Below are 21,044 nucleotides of genomic sequence, written 5' to 3'. Positions count from 1 at the left end.
ATGTATTTGTGCAGAACCATAAATTAGCAATGCGTTTATGGGTGCTTTTATCTGTACGGACATATTTTAGACATAGTCACAACAAAGTATAAACATGAATGTGAATGTGTGCAGTATGTTAACAATATGTTATACTCTATGGTGTAGTATCGTTATTTTTATCATAAATTTTACCAGTAGTTTTTCCACTAACAGATATGGGGAGCTTGGAATGACTTGCTACAGCTGTCTTCACAACAAGCTGCTCACTAAAAAGTTCAAACTGAAAGCAACTGTATTTCTAAAATGTCTGGCCAGATGCATCTAAAAAAGAGACTGACTCCACGTACACACAAGTTTGTTTCATTAGCTTCCATTAGTAAATTAAATAAATAAATCCTTGGAAGTTGTTCTCATGAAAACTTGCTTACCATTTACTTATAAACAAGCACGTATGTGGCTTGAGAAAGCATTTCTGTTTTACTCACTTCAATATTATGGGGTGAATATGAACTAGTAGCAAAAGCTGAGACCATGCTGACATGCAGTGAAATTGTTGATAATTTTTCTGTTGATTTGCTTGTTATACAAGAATCACTTCAGGAAGCAACTCTAAATGCTTAATCATTGATTAAAAAGCAATCACTGTAAAAGAAACTGGGAACCGCAAATTGAATCCAGAAAACCTCAGAAAAAGAAGAGAGAAGTTTACAATCCTTGACAACTCTACGTATTTCGCTACCTTTACAATTTCAGCAAAGGTACACACATTGGATTTATATAGTAGTACTTTCTGCTAGACAGACTATTTTATTTAAAACAGAACCAGATCTGGTACTAGACCTCTAGTTAACATTTTAAAGTAGTCTTATTTATCCATCAGCAATGATTTTAAATATAAAAGTAATTAAGATTTCACATACTGTTTATATGCATGAGAACTGTAATAAAAATAAATCTGGTTTCAAGCCACTACACACTTTCACTTCCCTCAAACATATTTTGAGTACATCTAATACTGTCATGCAGTATGTCCTGGTTTTGGCTGGGACACAGTTAACCCTCTTCTTAGTAGCTGGTATAGTGCTGGGTTTTGTATTTAGTGTGAGAATGATGTTGATAACACACTGATGTTTTAGTTGTTGCTAAGTAGCGCTTATCCTAAGCCAAGGATTTTTTAGTTTCCCATGCTCTGTCAGCAAGCAGGTGTGCAAGAAGCTGGGAGGGAGCACAGCCAGGACAGCTGACCCGAACAAGCCAAAGGGGTATTCCATATCATGGAACATCATGCCCAGTATATAAACAGGGGGGAGTTGGCTGGGAGGCGCGGATTGCAGCTCTGGCATCAGTCAGCGGGTGGTGAGCAATTGCATTGTGCATCACTTGTCTTTTCTTAATTTCTTTTTTTTGTTGTTGTATTCTTTTTCATTACAATTATTATTATTCTTAGTTAGTAGTGTATTTTCATTTTTACTTTAGCTATTAAACTGTTCTTATCTCAACCCATGAGTTTTACTTTTTTTCCCTAATCCTCCTCCCCACCCCACCGGGAGGGGGGAGGGGGAAGCGGCTGCGTGGTGCTTAGTTGCTGGCTGGGGTTAAACCACAACACCGTACTAGATGTAGTGGTCCTTGCTTCCACATAAGGGCATGCACACCTACTTTGGATTCAAAACACATAGGGTACAATCAATTCACTTGCGCTGCATGTGCCCATCAATACAAGTCCCTCCCTCCACTACCCCAAACTTTAAGTTCTGTATAGTCTGATACTCAATAAATCTAATTTAACATCACAGCATATATCGGCTTTTACAAATTCTACTACAGAATTTGTGCATATACAGGGCATTTATATGCTCCAGAGGTTTAAGATTAGTTGTAACCTCCATGGGTAAATCACAGCCTCCAAGCAGTCAAAACTGAGTAACAGCAACAGAATGCAATGGATACTAATGAACAGAGCCTGAATATGAATGTAGCTTAGCAAGTTGTAATTTTTCTGTAAAGATTATTTTGCTCCCAGAGTTTCAGAATCTCATAGTATGCTTTTCAGCATATATGACAATATTTGCAGATTAAAGGCAGGTCCCAAAACAGGAGACAGCCACCAAAAGGTAACTTGAACCTCAATTCCACAGGAGTTTATAGGTCAAAAGGAGCAACTTTAAATAAACACAGATTCTGAATAGCAACCAGAATAAACAAGCTCCAGCTTGAGCTGCTGTACACTCCCCCCTCTGTCTGGTACCAGTCAGGCTCCTAGAAGCAGGCTTTGTACCAGCTGTACTGTGTTAATAATGCATGCATTGCAAAAAGACCAGCATAAGGGACACCGGAGTAGACTAAACATGACAAATCAGAAGGTGTTAACAAAGGTCTCTCCAACAGCAGAAAGACAAGGATGCACTCTGGCAATTACTTCCTAGTAGTGTTGCGTTTATCAGAAATATGACAACAAAATGACAACCATATTTGAGAAATGGCAGAATGTGATAAGAGAAATCTACTAAGAGATTATAGGCTGGTAGCTGCAACTGATGCATCAGCCTTACAAGCAGTGAGTGTTAGTATATTTTTTAAACGTCATAAAACTAGGACATATACTATTATATACTGCATCTCCCTCCTGCAGGTTTCCGCATGCATCTCTGTGATAAAAGTTTCCATAAGACCATTACATTCAAGGATGAAATTGGCTGCATTTCCATACAACTCACTTAAAAATAAATATTAAAGCCTCCAGAAAGTCTTTTCCTATCTCAAGGTAGCGAGCTGACATTTACCATTAGGTGGCAGCGTAAGATCATCTGTTCCCTCCTGCCAGATGAGCTGTTTTGGAAGCTGGCGTGGGAAGAGGGAAGCATCTGTATTGAGTGGGTGGATACAGAAGTATGTGGAATGTACTTAGCATGTCAGCATTTGCTTTCATGTACGAGATGGATCCACCATAGTGACCTCTGCTACATGCAAAACAACAAACACTATTCAAAAATTTTCTAACCACCACTAGGTCTGACTGCTGTTACCGCTTTGCACAGAATGGATTTTCTTAGTCTGACAGAGTAGGCAGAGGCAGGGAACCTTTGATTAAACAAGGATTGTCGCGCAGGAGGGCAAAAGTACGTGGTAGATCTGAAGCAGCAATTCATTCACAAATCTTATGTGGATCTAAATTTTCCTCCAACAGATTTCAGCCCGTGCCTTTATGAAACGGGCATCATGTATTCTCTCCCAGAACTGTTCAAAATTTTGAACAATCCTATGTTGATAGGACTTAACCTACCAACCTGCTCTTGTGACAGCTCTAAACTGTGAAAACCAACCCAAGTACTGCAACATCACTGTTAATGTGAGCATTTTCATACCAAGTTTCCATATTTCTCAGACTGAAGCGACTACTCTATACTCTTCTTCTTCCTGCAAGCTATTTAAGCCTTCTGTAAGGGTTTCTGACTACATCTGCATAACACCACAGTGAGGAGTATTCCTTGAGGAGGAAGGTGGCACAGACCTGCTTTGCACTTAAAGCCAGCATAAAGATGGTGACAGAAAACTAAAGCTTTCTATCAGTCTTTACTCCATTCTGAAAATTAAAAAACTAGAACTCAAAAATTAAATATTTTAAATACCTGTTTTCTGGTGTGAATGAAATACTTCATAGCATACACACAATATGCACTAAGTGATAGCAACGTATCTATCTGTGTTTTAAAAGATGAACAAACAACTGTTAGCAAGGCAGGAGAAAAAACGTGTGCACACACTCTTCTACAAATACATTTGTGACTTTCAAGGATCACCACTGAAACATAATAACCAATGAGTTCAAGTTTCATTACAATATAAACGATCTTACTATTTAGCAACTGAGATTCTTCGTTGTATGGCACAAGAACAGCAATTAATTCTTGGAAAATATGAAGAACTTATCAGCCAGAAATCATGTATATTTACTACTTGTTAAACTTGCAGGCTGAAAGATGATAGCTTGCACACTGTGTATACATATAACATTTAAAATACCTTGACTATGTAAAAAAAAAAAAAAAAAAACAGGAGGATGAATGTATATCCATAGTTCTTACTTTGCATCTTTGCAACATTTGAATATGAAAAGAGAATTCCAGTGCATATTTTGAGTATATATATTACTCCCACAATATAACTACAGGCAGTATTCTAATTATTAATAGAATGTGTTAGACCCACTATTATCTATTTCCCTTAATTCACAGTTCTAACCTTTTGTTCACTTAAATCCCAGTTGCTCCCAATTAAACTCCAATCTTAAGTCTACTGAATCAGAATAAATATTTTTTTGTCCCTGTGCTTGCCTAATAGTTTAATGAAATGCTGTACTAAAGCACTTCTGTTCATTACTTACAGGATCTTTTTTCTAGTATTTCAATGTCTCATTTGCAACACCCTGAAAGTACCCACCTGAATGATTCCAAAGCTACAATTAATTTTTAAACATATTTTAATTGGACAAAGTACCATAAACAATGTTTAAAAAAGCCACAAAAGGAACTTTTAGAACTAAGCATAACCCATGTTAACAATAAATAAATCACAACAGATAGGTGATCTAACTCTTTCCCATGCTGCAGATTGTCTTTTCTGTATCATTTGCTGATGACTGACAACCGCTTTCTAGAGGGAGGACTTCTTTCTCTCTTTCAGTCTGCAGTCTACCCACTTCCTGCCTTCTCTTCAGTGTGCTCCCATCTAGCGTATTCCTATCCTACCTTCTCTCATCTATTTTTCACTGTTTTTCTCCCTGGTCCTCTCTTTAAATGTTTCTTTTGTTTACCAATATTTGCATAACCAATACAAGGCACTCCTCTCCCTTCCTTACCAGCCATCAGGCTGCAAGGGTTGTAAATCCCACCAAGTCAGACCAATGCCAAAACACTTCAGCTTCAAAATTAAAATACATCCCGATTTGCACACATTTCAAAATAGTTTAAAGACGCTAAAGGTATTACTAAAGGAGAGACCCATTATGCTGCAGAGTCCCATCCCCTTGTATACACAACTGTTCTTCATCATAGAAGAACATGCTTTATTTTAAAGTATCCCAAAATTCTAACAATTTTTATCACTTCTAGTGACAAATTATCCCCATGTCTAGTAACGGTTAATGCTAATATCTTGCTTATCACCTCTCTTTCTTAATTTATAATTGCCTTTTTTCACTACCTTGTACAACTCATTACTCACCCATCCCATATGTTAAGTATTTGCAAACTTGTGAATATAGTTAAACTATATGGTATTAGACATTTTATAAAATTAAACATCACATTGCTCCAATTTTTCAAGCAAATTATGAAAACTTTTCCATTGGGGAGGCACTTTTTAATTAAACACAGAATGTTCCATCTATAGTCACAACTATTAACACTGTGCTGTCACCCACAGCATGAGGGCAGACTGGGTTTTTCCTCTCTTTCCCTATCTCTCTCTGCTCTCCACAACTTACCCCTCAATCCCTCTACACAATTACTTGTCATATTGACTAGTGTTCCTTCTCGCAAACTGGTCATTTTCAACACCAGTGCTTGCCCTAATCTGCATGCTTCACTTCCAATGAACTTGGAGGTAAACTTGGAGATCAATGAACAATGAACTAGGCTTGATATCATGCTTGCCCAAAGATTTCCCTATTTTTCCCCCCCTCAAAAAAAGGTTATTTCCTATCTGTATTTACATATTTCTGACTTATTTCATACAAAATCTGAGGTTTCATTAACGTGATATTTTCTAATGATTTGAGATAAAACATTTAAAATATAATATCGTTGGTTCCTATTTAACAAACATCCAAACAGATGACTAAATTAAACAAATCCTAAAATAATGCTGCTTAGGTTTCTGGAAGATAATTCTTAATCTATCACATTGACACTGTCTTAACTGTGAGAACTATCAATTTTGGTTATGAAGTCAAATACTACATTAGAAGTTTTGTTAAAATAAGAACAAATTAAAAGTAACTGTGTCATAACCATTGTATTTACAGAAAGAAGCATTGTAAGAAACCTGTGGATAGAGGACTATGCAACAGAACTAGTTATCTTGACTTAAATCCCAGATAAAATATTGGAAAAGCTGTTGCAGGGTTCAACAAATACAGAATTAAAGCACAGAAAATTAGTTTTAATGTCAGACAGTCACAGCTGTTTCTTACAATGTTTGAGAACACGTTATATGGGCTTTGAGATTAGGTGCTTCATTGAAAAAAGTAACCAGACAAAATTAATATATCATCATTTTAAAGGAGACTTGCTACAGTAAGATTGATTAAAAACTTAGTTTTACGCAATGCCAATAGAATACATCACATGGATTAAAGAACTAGCTACAAAAAAACCCCCAATCCGTGGAGAAGCAAACCTGAGAACATCTGTAGGTAAAGTTTTACTAAAGTCCACATTACTCTTTCATCAGTATTTGCATAATCACCAATAATAGCTTTATCACCAATAATTTTTTATAAACAGTTGGTAAAAACATTAAGAAGAAAGACTGTCATCTGGACTGAGAAGACAGACTTGTCAAGGAAGCAACAAATAGAGGAACATGGTCAAATGCAAAAAGATATAGCTAGGATAAAGGAATCCAAGCCATCCCTACAGAATAATGAGCAACCATGCCAGCAGCAAAAGTTGCAACTCAAGAGAATCAGCTAACAAGCCACTCACTGCCAGTTGCCAATGCCACACTGTGGTAAAAAGTATTATTACGGGTTTTTTAATTTAGAAACAAGGAGGGAGAGTGGAGGAGAGACAGTAAGTCTTCTAGTAAGACACTGGAATACTGTCTGCAGTCCTAGAGTACACGTTTTAACGGAGCTGAAAAACTGGAGAAGACGAAAGAAGAACCTGTCAGAAGTTACATCAGAGGCTGGAGAAAAATACTTACAAAGAGACAAAATCTTCAGCTTATTGCAAAAAATTGGGTTAGTACTTTGAAAAGAAAGAAAAATACATATTCAAACTAGGAAAGAAATGCACAGCCAGAGGCTGGAAGGTGATGACAGATCCACTAGAAATTCCATACAGATTTTGGGAAAGTGCAGTTTCCCTATCAGAACAAGGTAACAATGGACACTGCAGATTTTCTCCAATGCACTCCCCCTCACAAACAGAGTATTCAGCAGATGAGACCCCTAGTAATAGTTTAATTTTAAATAGCCTTTGGTTTTGGTAGAGCTCGTATCTTGATCAAGAGAAATATTATTCCTGATGCTATTTCTAAGAGTTGGGCAGGTTTGGAGCCCTACGAGTATCCCATTTAAAGCCCTCTAATTCCATTTATCACTCACTATAAAGTTCCTATTTCAGAAAAAAATGTCATAAATTCCACCATACTTACAAATGAAAGTAAAGAAGTCTGTGGGTTGGAAAACAGTATTAATATTTCAATAAAATAAACTAGTTGATGTGGTATAATAAATCACATTTTACAGTGCAATTTTAGCAACAGATAGCAATCTAAACATCCTTAAAAGCCCCATAAAACTCAAATGCAACAGTAAGTATTCCATAACTACAATGTATAAATCCAAAGCCTTAGGTTATGTACCAATCCTCAGAATCTAAACATCACTGGGGTTTAATATATCAGGCTTTTAGATTACCTACAGTTCTAATTGATGATCCAAAAATGAGGATTATGAAGCAGGATAGAATGTGCACCAACAACTCTTCTGAGTACCAAACAGTATACCAACAGCTAATATATGTATGTATTTTTAAATCTCTCCCTGCCCTGTACACCATTAAACTCTTCTGGAATTCACAAAGGCACATATAGAGAAAACCACTAAAAAAGTGGATTAAAGGCATTTGGTACTCACTTGTCTATCTCAATACCAAGCGGATTAGCTGGACGTAGGGACAAGGGGGGAATCCCTTTGTTCCTATCAGTGCGCATGTCATAATAGTTCATTTCATCCACCCAGACAGCAGACTGATCCAAGATACCTAGAGAAAACAAAGAGCAGATCCTTATAACAACAAGGGCGGTCCAGCACCATCAACTTCTAACATACTGAATTAATTTGAAAAATCCTGACAAATATAAAATGCATGCCTAGGTAATATGTTGGAAGATACGCAGCAAAACAACCTGGATGCAATTATGCTAAATTATTTTATTACAGCTGCCGAAAAGGTATTCATGGCTGGGCATCAAACATTACCCTCTTACAAAGTGCAGTTTCTTGTGCACTAAGAGCATTTTCCTGATCAGAGTATTAGTATTTTCCATTCCTCCAAGTATTTTGGTATCTGTCCAAACCTTGTCATCTACTACTTTCAAAATGAGCAACTACCTAAAGGTCTTCTTATTTGCATATTTCAGGGAAGATCCCTTTTCTGTGCCACTCACTAGCCAAAAAGTAAGTGAACTTTGGCCACATGCCAAGATGGATGACTCAAAGGACACAGCACTGGCTTTGTTTCTAAAGCCTTAGCACAGACAATGCATAAAGGTGAGGCACAACAGCTCTTGGCCCTCAGTCATACTCTTGGCCATGCCCTTCTTTAACATACCCATCATATACTCAACACCAGAAATTACCCCATCCCCACACTTACCCATTTTAAAAAATGTCATTTCTCTTCTCTCATCTTACATGCTTACCCAGTTACAAGCTTCACTGGGTAACATTTGCACTTGATTCACCTTTCTATTATTAAGATCTTAGTACAGCTTGGGAGAAATTATGTGTTATTTAACTGTCACTGAACAGCAGAGAACAAAAGCCTAAAACAATTCTTGTGGGAACCCCTATGTTAGAAAGATAGAAGATCCAACTTCATCATATCAGAAAGATATGAAGATCCAACTTCATCAATGAGGTGTTCTGAAAGAAACATTTTCAATCCAGAGGGTATTTAGACTGGATTCTTGATTAAGCAGAGATCCTAGACTGCTCGGCAACATCATTTCAATGGTTAAGCATCTCATGAGAAATACTTCAGACTTCCGTCTTTCAGGATGGTTTGAATTACAAATAAGAAACGGCACTGAGGACTCAACTTTCTTTAAAGGATTAACTGCCAGCTCAGGATTTAGGTGTAAAGCTCATGAGCTGGTTTATATTTTGTATTTATCTAGTACACTTAAGAGTAATTACTGGATCTGTTACAATTTTTTTTAACATTTTAGAAGTTTAGTGCTACTCCTTACAGAAAAATAAAGGGCTACTTTTCATTAGTAATTGAGGGTTTTATCAGGATATTGAGACAGGAGGATTAATTTCACATATACCATGAGTTTATCTATGTATATATTTGCACATTTTATTGATATACTCTGCTTTTTCTAGACAACTGATGATTGTCCTGAGGTGGATCCATTTTAAACATACATCTTATTTCAAGAGGCACTCAGTCATGTATTTGTTTAGCAAAGAAAACAGATGTGAATTTGAACAAGAAAAATACCTATTTTTTCAGGTTTAAGCAGTTTGAAGGAAACAGTTGAAGTTCCTCTGCCACCAGACTTTGTAGTAACAATAATGTCTCCCTTGTCATTTTTAGCCTGTCCGACTCGACACACGATTTTACTGGCAGACATCCATTCAGCAGTTAGCAGACAGTTGTGCCCACAGATTGTTAAACCTGGGAAAAAGAAAAAAAGAAATACCCTACTGCGAACAGAAGTATCTTTTGAAATTCTGTAATGCAAACACATTTATGATGCTTCATATATTTGACATAAATATATGACCCTTCTCTGGTCCCTTCCAGCCAACTACAGTGAAAGAGTCACGAATACATTTTTCAGGTGTTCCCTAGGCGACTTCAGTGTCACTTCATGAGACACACACAGTGCTGCTTGAAGCTTATTTTAACCTCTTCCACCAGTTACGGGCTACTGCAGCTTCTACTTCATGTTGTACAACAGATCTTCTGTCTGCAAGACACTAGAGGACTGCTGTTCAGTATTGTACTTACGTGAAACTTCCATCAAAACTGCATGCAAAAAAAGCTTTTGTAAGTTCACTCCGTATGACTTTCCATAGCAAAAAAAAAAAAACAAACACCTCTGCAAAACACTCACAATGAACAATGTTTCTTCAACCTTATTTGTTTAGCAGTACTTTTGTGGACACAGAGGGGTTTTTTGGTCAAAAAAGTACTAATTGACAAATATTCTGTCCCAATCTCTTCTGTACAGAATCCATGATGCAAGACTGATTCTGCTGAATAAACTGCCCCTGTTGTATGAAAGAATAGTCACGTAATGTTCATCTATTTCCTCTTCTAAACTTTCTCATTACAAAAATGCAAATGACAAATTATGAAATAAAAATACAACATATATTTTAGCCATGAAGCTCTCTTGTAGGAAAAGACTGTGCCATATTAAAATACGTCAAGCTTTAGTGTTTAAGAACACCTCTTAACACTTAAGAGTCAAGGTACACCTTAATATAAGGTCCAAGGCTTCCTGGGGCTTCACATCAAATCAGTCTGCCCAGCTGATCAATCTGACCGATCAATCTGACTCGTTCTGGTCAGATCAGGACTCTGGATGCTGGAATAGATAGATTGTTTTCTCAGATCTAGAACAACAATCTCCATATTGCTAATTGGAGTTTTGTTGTCCTGAAAATTGGCAAGATCTTAATTTCTATAGTATCAATTTGGAGAAAACTTCACTAGGTTCTTCTTAAATAACACCCTTACCTAGAAACATTTTGCCTTATGTCCAAAAGGACAAGGCCATACTAGTGTGTTGGCTGTACGGGAGTATAAATTAGTCAGGCATAGCAGTTCCTCCCCTGTTGGCTTGGCTTTTGTTTTTTATTTCTAGAAAGCTCTGACCAATTTAAAAAATACTTACAGACAGAAAAGGGTCAGCATATGTGGCTCAGTACCAAAGCTTCACACTTACTTTTTCTCACAATTTAAGTCTCTGACATTACACAGCAGACAAATTTGGCAGTTTTCATGGTTGTCAGACATAAAAATGCCTTACTCCCTGCCAAAAACTATTTTGAAAATGAAAACCAAAAAATAAAAAACAGAAAAAGGCACTGAATCTTATTACAACTGAAAGTAATTTTACTTGAGCAAGGACAGTAGATTTGTTTCTCAAAACATACCTGAATAGAGGGGGGCGGGGCCAAAATAGGACACACACACACAAAGCCTTAAAATAATAAAGCATTTTGGTTGTTATTTATTTGCAACATTTTAACCAGGCCAGTTTTTATTTTTCAGAGGGGAAGGAAAAAACCACACATTCATGATGCATGGGTTTTAGCGTTAGGTTATATTACTACATCTCTTCTGGTTTTACGCTAGCAACTTCTCTGAAGGAAAAAAGATTGCGGTAGGAACTAAGACTAACTGAAAGAATTTGTTCGAACCATTCATAAAGGGTTTTCACCCTAGAATTTCAAAGGTCTGAATTCATGCTTAAATTAAGTAATACTTTAAAATCAAGATCTGAGCTATAGCAATTTTGTAGGGTAAAAATTTTTGAACAACTGTTTTAAAGATCCTTGTTATCAATTATTTTCTACTCATTGGAGGTTCCTAAAGCTCTCAAAAGAACAAGATCACAAGATTCGACACTTCTGAAATCGAGGGAAACAGCCTTTTTCTGTATCTTAAAAATGCAAAAGAAAGTAAGTCTCTATTAACATTTTATATACTACACTAAATATAGTAATGGCACAAGACAATTTCTAAAACAAATAAAGACATGTTGGGGGAGACCTTTTGACAGTACAGATACAACATTTTTTTCTCCAGAAAACTTCCCTTTAAATAAAATTTCATTTTAATCTGTTGCATGGTACAAAGATCTTTGAGAACATCATACTCGGGTTCTAGCTTTTATGTGCCTTTCAATAAATAGGCACAAGTAATTCTTTTATTGAGACTTCCCAATTTTGGTTAAGCTTATATATTGACAATTTTACAAAGCCTACAAAATACAGCTGCAAATGTCTTAAAAGACAAACTAAACATTGAGAGCATAAATGTTACAGGTACCTCCTGGATTTGACTTTTTGTACCATGAGCTATAGAGTTACAAATAAAAAGTTTATTTGGTTTCAAAGATACAAAGAGATTACTAGGAGGCTCTTTCTTAAATGAAACAAAAAGGCATGTTCTTCTATTATGTGATATTCCGTTTATATATATTAAAAAGTTTCTTGGTTTTCATTTTATTCTAATGCATCTCAAATAGCAGATTATAAACTTTATAAAACCCTCACTCAAACTTGCTTAAATCTCATGCCTACAAAGGCTTACTTTTGCAAGTATTTCCATTCAAGTCACAGGGAATATTTACATGCCTAATTTAACCATGAAAAGAAATCTTTACGTCTGGGGCCTTAGTCACTTACTGGAGAAAGCTGAGAATTGAGCTAAGGAAAAAAATAAGGCAATCCATTATTTATTTTTTTATTTTTACCTCAAAGCATGAGATTATTAGCAGCTATGTGTCACAAGAGTTACTCCGAAAAAAATATGAGAAAAAATATTAGCAGTTAGTCAGCTGTAATACTGAGGCACAGTTCAGAAGATGTCGTCCTTCCAAGAACCCAGCACTGATCACTTCTAAGAGGATCATACCAATGAATTAATGAGGTTATCGAAGTACATCAACCACACAAATACACAGAAATACACTCACCTCTAACATCATCAGTTATTTGATTATTTCTCAATAAAGATTCATTAGCGTACTGCAAGCTTGTCTAGCAGCTCAGGAAAATACTACTTCCCCTTTTGAGAGACAGTGAACTGAAGTGAAGGGGAAAATTGTAGCAGCTTATGCTTGGCCATAAAGTTCATTGTGGTGGCCAAGAATGGAATTCGGGAATCTTGGTTTACAGCCATGAAGTGAAATACTATTTCTAGCAAAGCCAAACAAAATTCCAATGGACTTCAGAGGAGTCATGATTCCCCAACAAATTAGATAAATTGTCTCTAACACGAATACTGAAGTACACATATGCTTAACTTACAAAAGAAATAAGGGAAATTCCAGTAGTTATAGTTAACTTGGATTTCCAGAAGATTTTTACAAAGTCCTTCTCAAAAGGCTTAAGAAAATTAAGCAGCTACAGGATATGATCCTCAAACAGATAAATAGCTTGTTAAGATAGAAACAGGGTAACAGTAAATGGTGTGTTTTTACTGAGGAAAGTTTCCACAGGGTATGTGCTGGGATCACTTATGTTCAATATATTCATAAATGACAAGATAAAGAGGTTACAAAGTTTGCTGATGATATTAATTTATTCAGAATGTAAAGACGGTAAAAACTAGAAAAAGCGCAGAACAGACCTTATGAGACTGAGTGGATGCACTATAATGTAGATGCTATAAAACAGCAGCTGAAATTGAATGAACAAAGACTATGCACACAGGCAAAACCTTAAATTCACAGATGTCAGGCTCAAACTGACTACTAACCCTCAAGCCTTAAAGCATGGGACTATAATAGGCAGAACAACAAAAAACATTAGCTCGATGCTTAGTAGGAGTTATATGGAAAAGAGAATCCTATGGAAGAAATACAAAAGTTAGAGTACAATATTATGCCACAGTGCATTCACATCCTGAGCACTGCATGTAACCAAGATGATGTTCACCCATGATTGATAGTGAAACCAAAAGAGATTCACTGAAGAGCAACAAGAACGGTCAAAGATACTTGTAGAAAATTAATACGCTAGGACTTTTCAGCCTGGAAAAGAGGCAACAGAGCAATGATGATGAAGATCTGTATGGTAAGGAGAATCAGAGAAAACTCCTTGTTCCCTCTTTCAATGCAAGAGCTATAATGATTCAAATGAAGTTACCATGTTAAAATCAAAACAGTGAAGGAAATGGTTCTTCACATAACGTATAGCTAAATCACTGAACGCACTTTGTCGTAACTGTTGCAGATACACAAATTGACTTTTACACTAAATTCAAGGAATAACAATGCTCAGTGACTTTCTCAATATATTGAAAACACTTCTGATAGGAAAGCCTCCATGCTGAAATTCTCAATGCCTGGGAAAGTAACAAAGGAGCATCTCATTACATCTACCGTCTTCTGGTACACTCCTATAGGCATTCATTCTTAGTGTTCAGCACAGGATGTTTAGTCAGGCTAAGGGTTCATCTAGCAAAGTATGATCATTCTGATTAGTTACACATCGGGCAGCATCCCTGAATTTATGGATTCAAGCACATATTTGTGAAAAGGGCATTCCTCATACCATGAAACATAGATTTTACCATGCAAAAAAATTATCTCTAATCATATCCTAAATGTGACACTCTACAGTCTCAAAAGAAGGGTTTTTTCAACTTACCTATGAGGTCTGTAGGCCCAGTCCCCAAATTTTCTCCTCTAATTGTCACTTTTGTCCACGAGATGCCTTCATTGGGAGAGATGCCAGTTACAAGCGGGGGCTGCCGTGCTCGAGACATGATGTCTATTCAGTTACTGAAAACTAAGTTGCTTTTATCTGTTCAGCAAGAAACAATAATTTAAAAACAATAATTATATTATGTAAAAATTATTAAAAACGTTTTAAGCTGTTCTTCTAAAATGGTAGAGAAACATGAATATGGAACACCACTCTCAAAGCCTTTTTTGCCACAGTCATAAAACAATAAAAAATATCTACATCTTCTTTGCACTTCCATTCTTTAAATTAAGTACAGCTCTAGTTCTGAACTATAAAGAAAAAGTATATTCAGAAAAATATTAAACCCTCAAAATGCTTAATGAAACTATATACACACACTCCAAATCACTATGTCAGAATTCAAATGACATATTCAATACTCTATTAGAAAGTTATTGTATTCCTTAGAAAGTTTAGAATTGCTAAGCTAAGTAATAGACTATGATGACATATTCAGATAACTTCCCCTTCAAAATTAAACTTACTGGCACAGAGAGTCTCATGGGAAGAAGCCCCCAGCACTTATTTGTATAAAGCATCAACATTTACATAAACTGAGAAAATTAAAACATTACTTACAGACACTACACTAGCAGAGAGCATCAACAAAACAAATAATATTCTAAGAGATCAACAAAAACATACATAAAGTTATCGGAGAAACATTTCCAGAAGAGTATTACTTTGCACCTAAAATTAGGAGTGTACTCAAACCAGTTTAATTAGCTCTGTAATACAAACACCAATATGGTATGCATGTTATGCAGCCTACATTTAGTTTACTATGCAACTGATCACAAATTCCTATGGCTTGTTAGCAGTTTCCTTTGTGCAGCTCTGCAGCTATAAGAAGCAGATGAGTATAACGTCAAGCACATTAGCTCCCACCAACTGCTCCACATTTACAACAGTTACTAAACATAGAGCCTGCCCATAGGTACATAGGTCCTTTTGAGGCTTTTGAGACTACCTTTGAAGAGTGTGCAATTAATAAGAGATGCAGATTCCTGCTGAACAAGCAAGAACATAATAAGTTGCAGTATGTGAGCCATGTCCAGTCCATGAAGGAAGTCTGGTAAGAGCCCATGATAACACACACAACATATGTCTGGAACTAAGGTGGTTTGTTTCGGTTTTGTGTTTTTAACTGGCAAACCTCATAATATTTCTTGACTGGTTGACTTCCTAATATTGAAAATTACATTATGTTTTTAATAAAACATTAATTTCCCAGTTTTTTGCAAACAAAAAACTGATGAAAAAGGAATTAAGTTATATAGTATCATATGGATGGTCTTGTAAGTCTGTATGTAAAATACTGGAACCTTTTACATGAACCCAACACGAGGCTAGAGAAGTGAGTTGTCAACAGATGCTGTCTACAACTTTGTGGGCAGAACAGCACTGAAGGAGAGGAGGACTGGATCAGCAGATTACAAAGAAATCAGCTGACAGTCATCTCCAGCTACGGAAGAGAAGGTTGTGTTCTGGCAGGCAGAGTCCCCTCCCTCCTGCTCCCTCATGCCCTACTCCTAGTTCTTTCCCAGCACTGTTTTTCCCCCCCCTCACACAGAGACAGACAGTCTCTGCCTCGCTTCAAAACTAAGGCCAGGTCCTAGTCTTGTAGCCAAACTATTTCCTGCCCCTATCCTCCTGATTCTCCCTCTGACTTCTTATCCGTAAGTTCAAGCAGGGAGGGAGAGGGGTGCTAATATCCCAATTCTCCTTTCAATTCCGGACACCTTGGTAATTCCTCTTCCTTACCCCGAGCCTTCTTGTCCAGCTAGCCCACCTGCACTACTATTGATCCACTTCCTTGCCACAGGTGAAAATGATAGACCCAGTCTTCTGTCAAGATCCCTAGTCCTGGAGTCACAAGGCTTGCCCAGCTCTCCTCTCATCTGTGCTGAATTCAAAGCTACATTACCACAGCATCGCCTGACAAAACAATGGGCAGCACAATAGAAATAAGCTTCCTAGTTCCCATTGCTAAACCTAATACTACCTGGAGCAATCAGAACCCGAAATTGCAGGCAAAGTCTTGTTTATTCCTACACAATTACAAGATGCATATGCACAGAAGTTCAGACCTTTCAAAATCTGAAGTTTCCTCTGGAGTCCTGTGCAAAGATGTTAGAGAAGAATCAGGTGCCTAAGTTTACCTAGAGCGAGGAGGACAAACTGCATCTATTCCTCATGATCTTATCTACGTAGTCTTTGCAGCTTTTCTCTCAGATCCTCAGCAGAGCTTGAAGACATACAACAGCTGTAGAGAAACAGTGGGGTTACGTCCCCACATACACACCTAATCACCTTCTGCAGGAAGCAGCATGTGTCTAGATACCAGTAAGACAACATAAAACACCTCTTTTGAGCAATTTTTTATAAAGTTTTATATAGAACGTTAATCAGTAACACAGATGTAAAAAAAGCCATCTTCAGGAACTCAGTGGTAGCATGGAGAGGAAGAAATCTTGAGGAAAACAAGAATAACAGAAGCTACATCAGTATTATTTGGTTGATTTTCTCCCCCCCGAAAAATGTTACGGTTCCCTTGCATTGCAGCCATTGTTTCTTTCAAAATACTTAGCCACACAGGTAATTGGCTTGAATCAATACCAAAACTCAAAAGTAATATTACAACTTATTTTTCTGGATTTCAGAAATTGGCACTAGATCCCCCTTCATGATGAGCTAAATAAATGTAATAAAAATGCTGAGCCTCCTGAGGTCTAATATTTCTTCCAAAGTATTTCCATACTTACTGCAGAATAGCTTTAAAATACCTCACTGGAATGAGAATACCACAGTAAATCTCAACACATTACAAAAGCACTACAGCACTGGGACGCTCTATCATTATTATCTTTAAACAGCAATTGGTTTCGTTTATTTCAAAGAGTAAGTGAAGGAACTCTATGGAATCTGTCCTTACTACAAGTATCAAACAAATGCTTGGGAGCCTTCAATTCATTTATAATATTTCCCCTCCTTCTTATGACAAACATGTCAATAGTTAAAAATGACTGAACTGCTTATTGGGAAGCCTAGCCAGTATACTAGTGGCCCAAAAGCAAGTTTCTAATTTTTTTTAAAATATTTAAGGCAAAGCTGAAAAAAAAAGTTACTTTTTCATTTCATGAAAAGATACAACAATCTAATTAAGAGCTTTTGTTCCAATTCTATACATTGCCCTAAACAGAAATTCTATTCTTTACAAATATGTATTATGTATAAAATAATAATAATAATAAAAAAAAGCAGCCCTCTTACTGAAAGACTGCTCCTTATACAGACTAGGGGAGATTGCATAAAGACAGTTTTCTATCTGTCTATCTGAAATATCTAAAGATATTTCCTCTGAGGAGCCAGGCTCACTGAAGAAGTGTTAACAAGACTATTTTTTTTTGCAATGGACAATCTTCTTCTACACTAACAGAGGTCTCTTTCCCTCTTTACTCCACCCCACCCTATTTTTAAACTTCTTTTCCTCACAATATCTCCCCAACAGTTTAACATGGATGACATCTGTCTGACTGCTCCCATGATCTTGCCCATTTTATTCTATTATTCTGTCATAATTCTTGTTATGAAAGTGCAAGGAGTTACAAAGCCTCTGCAAAGACCACCTACTACTAAGCCATCTTGAAAAATGCCTTTCATAAACATCATCTTTGTCTTTACACGAGCTTCTCAAATAAACTGTCCTCTCACAAAGGTTTGGTTCAAAAAAAAAAAAAAATCCAGACAATTCTGAGCATTACAAGCTTGCTAAAGAGGGGATATCTTCACTCTTTATCCTAAGAAAAGCCACATTAAAAACAAATAATGAAGAAATTAAATATAGCCCAACATAAGGGAAAATATAAGTCTTTTTTGACTGCTGTAAACCTTCAGTTGGCTTAAAAGGAGAGTTCTTAAATAGGTTTCCCCACTCAACTATCAATGGCGAGCAGAGAAGAAACACAAAGTAAAATGCCAATAGCTACCCTATCTGTTTTGTAAAGCAGAGTACTGCTTACCACTCTGGAAGAAGTACCAGAATATGAAATAAGTGAACAACAGAAGCTCAGGATTTAAGGATATTAAATTGGCTGGTAAGTTCAAATCCCAAAGGAAAACTACAAACATCATGAAAGCATGGAACTTCAGAAGACAAGTTACAATCAGGTGCCACCTTACAAACTTCACCAGTGGAAAAATTAGCAGTTGAAATGTTTTAAAAAGGAGTTTCTGAGTTCTAAAACAAGATAGCAAGTTGGTTCCAGCAACTGAAAATTCAGTTAAGTTAAAGTTTTCAGCGGCACTTTGTCACAGACACTGAACTTAAAAGACTCTCGGAGGAAGACAGACTCAAGGTCAACGCAAGTGCCATGGTCATCTAGCAAAGGGAATCTAAGCTGTCAGGAAGGGAGGAAAGAAAAAGCCTATTTGTCAGTGCTGAGAAAGTCTAAGCTACAAGCAAACATGAAAGTCTTCAGGTATCAAATAATCATTTGTTCTCACTCATATATATGTGACAGAATACGATTTTAAAAATTTTGAGGCAAGAACAGCAGGAACAACCAAAGCATCATCCATGTTCAAATCACAGTATGCCTCAGATGATACTGTTGTTTACTTTTTAAAAAACCAACCAACCCGAAACCAGTAGGTGAGCTACACTTATCACACTAACATCACAGCATTAAATGCTTTCCAAATGAACAGATTTATGAAACACCCTTTTTTAAACAAGCAATAAATACTCAGATTCCAGAACCTAGGTGATGGCCTTTTCACCTTAAACTACACAAACTTGTGCTTCTACTAAATAAATCTAATAATTTGTTTTCACTAGAAAACCCAAAGAGTCCCCTGAGTACACCACACTACGACAGAGTCAGTGAAGGGACACAGCAAATGACCCCAAGAAGGACGACAAAACAAAAAGCTTCCTACGTGTTTGTACTCAAAACCATTACAAAATGATGAAAAACACTATCGCAATCTTTTCTGTGCTTTATCTTCCTAACAATATAAATTCAGACAGACAATCTACATAAACCAAGATTTAAAAGCATCCAAAAAGCAGCACTGTGAAAATAACTGACATTTATTAACCCCTCTGGAGATCTTCAGTGCCCTAGAATTTCCACAGCCTTCAACACCGCATTAATAATACAAAGTCCATTCCTGCAAGCCTGCCAGAAAAGACTGGGAAGTGAATAAGCTAAACAATGCTGAAATTCCAAGTGATATTAAGAATCTATGCATGTTTATTTAAATAATAAAAGAAGACTTGTCAATTTAAACAAGAAGTGCTCACGAATCTTACATTTAGGGGGCAAAAACTCTTCAAAACACCACTAAGCTACTTATAATGAAAAGATGAACAAACATAAAAAAGGGGGTAATTTCACCGTCACACAGAAGAAACAAAGCCCCATTTGTCTTGCCCTGTCATATCCGGCATGTTGATTCAAGCCAATATTAACACTGACAAACATGTTAACCTACAGGACAACATGCCAAAATCAGTTTCAATTTGGGAAGATGTGCAAGTTTTGCAATGGAGAGGGCAAATGACAAAAAAGAAAAGATTTGGAGTATTAAATGACATAATATGATACCCTTCTCTTTTTTAAAAGGGCTCCTGAACATTCCAATCAGTCATGAAGGGCATACTAGAGATTTTAGTCACAGGGTAGCCAAGGAATAAGTGCAGCAGTTTTGCTTTCACAATAGTCATACTCGCATATTTCTTCAGTATCTCAGGGGTCCTGCTTTCCTTAACCCAGCAAGGTACATCTTCGTGGCTATATATCTTGACAGAGTGAAAGCAAAATAATCACAGCACTCAGCGATGCCATTAACATTTCTGAGTCCCAAGGGATTAAAAGGCTGGACCCAAGGCAGATGCTGCGAGAGCCCTCGGCAGAGGAGTTCAGTGCCCGTTGCAGCCTGGGCTGCAGCTGCAAGGGATTGACACCGCTAACTGTGGAACCCAGCTCAGGAGAAACTCCGGGCACAGTTCCGGCATCCGAAATAAATTAAAGTAAACAGTGTTGCTCTCTCTCATCCACCCTGTTAGCAGCCTCTCGGTTGAGCTGGAGACCACACACCCAGACCACACAGCACCAGCTGAACTCACTCGCACGCAACATCGAGAAGCTGTCACTCTGCTGAGGTATGAGGAGGAAAAAGGGGGGCAGGAGTGCGAGTGTGTGTGTGTTTAGAAAAGCTGCTTGCTCTCTCCTCCTATCATTACAGCTGGTTATGTTTTGTGTGGTTGGGAAGGAGGGAAAGAAGGGAGGGATAAAAAAAGACCTATAAACCTCACTAAGAAAACATACTGGTCTTGGCCTTTTGTAGTAATGATTTGCACTCCTCCTGTACTAGTTTAGTAGCTGATGAAGGGCTAACAAAGCATCCATTTAACATCAATTAACCTTCTATCTATCACATGTCAAAAAAATCTAGACTAGTATAAATCCATTTCCTTGTACATATTAAATGACAGCATCTTATCAGTTATGATGTACAGCATACCCATATATTGATGCATTTTTACATCAGGAATTTTGACACGTTATTTATTTGGGGAGGGAAGAGATTCCCCACAAAGAACAAC

At 37.0% G+C, this 21,044-nt stretch overlaps 1 protein-coding gene across 1 annotated transcript in view; it reads right to left on the bottom strand.

The window, feature by feature from the left end:
- The window catches only part of EXOC2 (exocyst complex component 2), a 132,467-nt gene that overhangs the window by 104,363 nt on the left and 7,060 nt on the right, over positions 1–21,044 (bottom strand). Inside the window, exons 2-4 of the mRNA XM_050892365.1 lie at positions 14,333–14,488; positions 9,441–9,617; positions 7,847–7,973 (exon numbers count right to left, since the gene is read on the bottom strand). Of these exons, the coding sequence (XP_050748322.1) occupies positions 7,847–7,973; positions 9,441–9,617; positions 14,333–14,450 (422 nt within the window). The 5' untranslated portion in view covers positions 14,451–14,488. The remainder of the gene's footprint in view (positions 1–7,846; positions 7,974–9,440; positions 9,618–14,332; positions 14,489–21,044) is intronic.

Source organism: Gymnogyps californianus, chromosome 2, assembly GCF_018139145.2.
Source record: "Gymnogyps californianus isolate 813 chromosome 2, ASM1813914v2, whole genome shotgun sequence".
NCBI lineage: Eukaryota > Metazoa > Chordata > Aves > Accipitriformes > Cathartidae > Gymnogyps > Gymnogyps californianus.
This window is presented reverse-complemented; position numbering and strand designations above follow the sequence as displayed.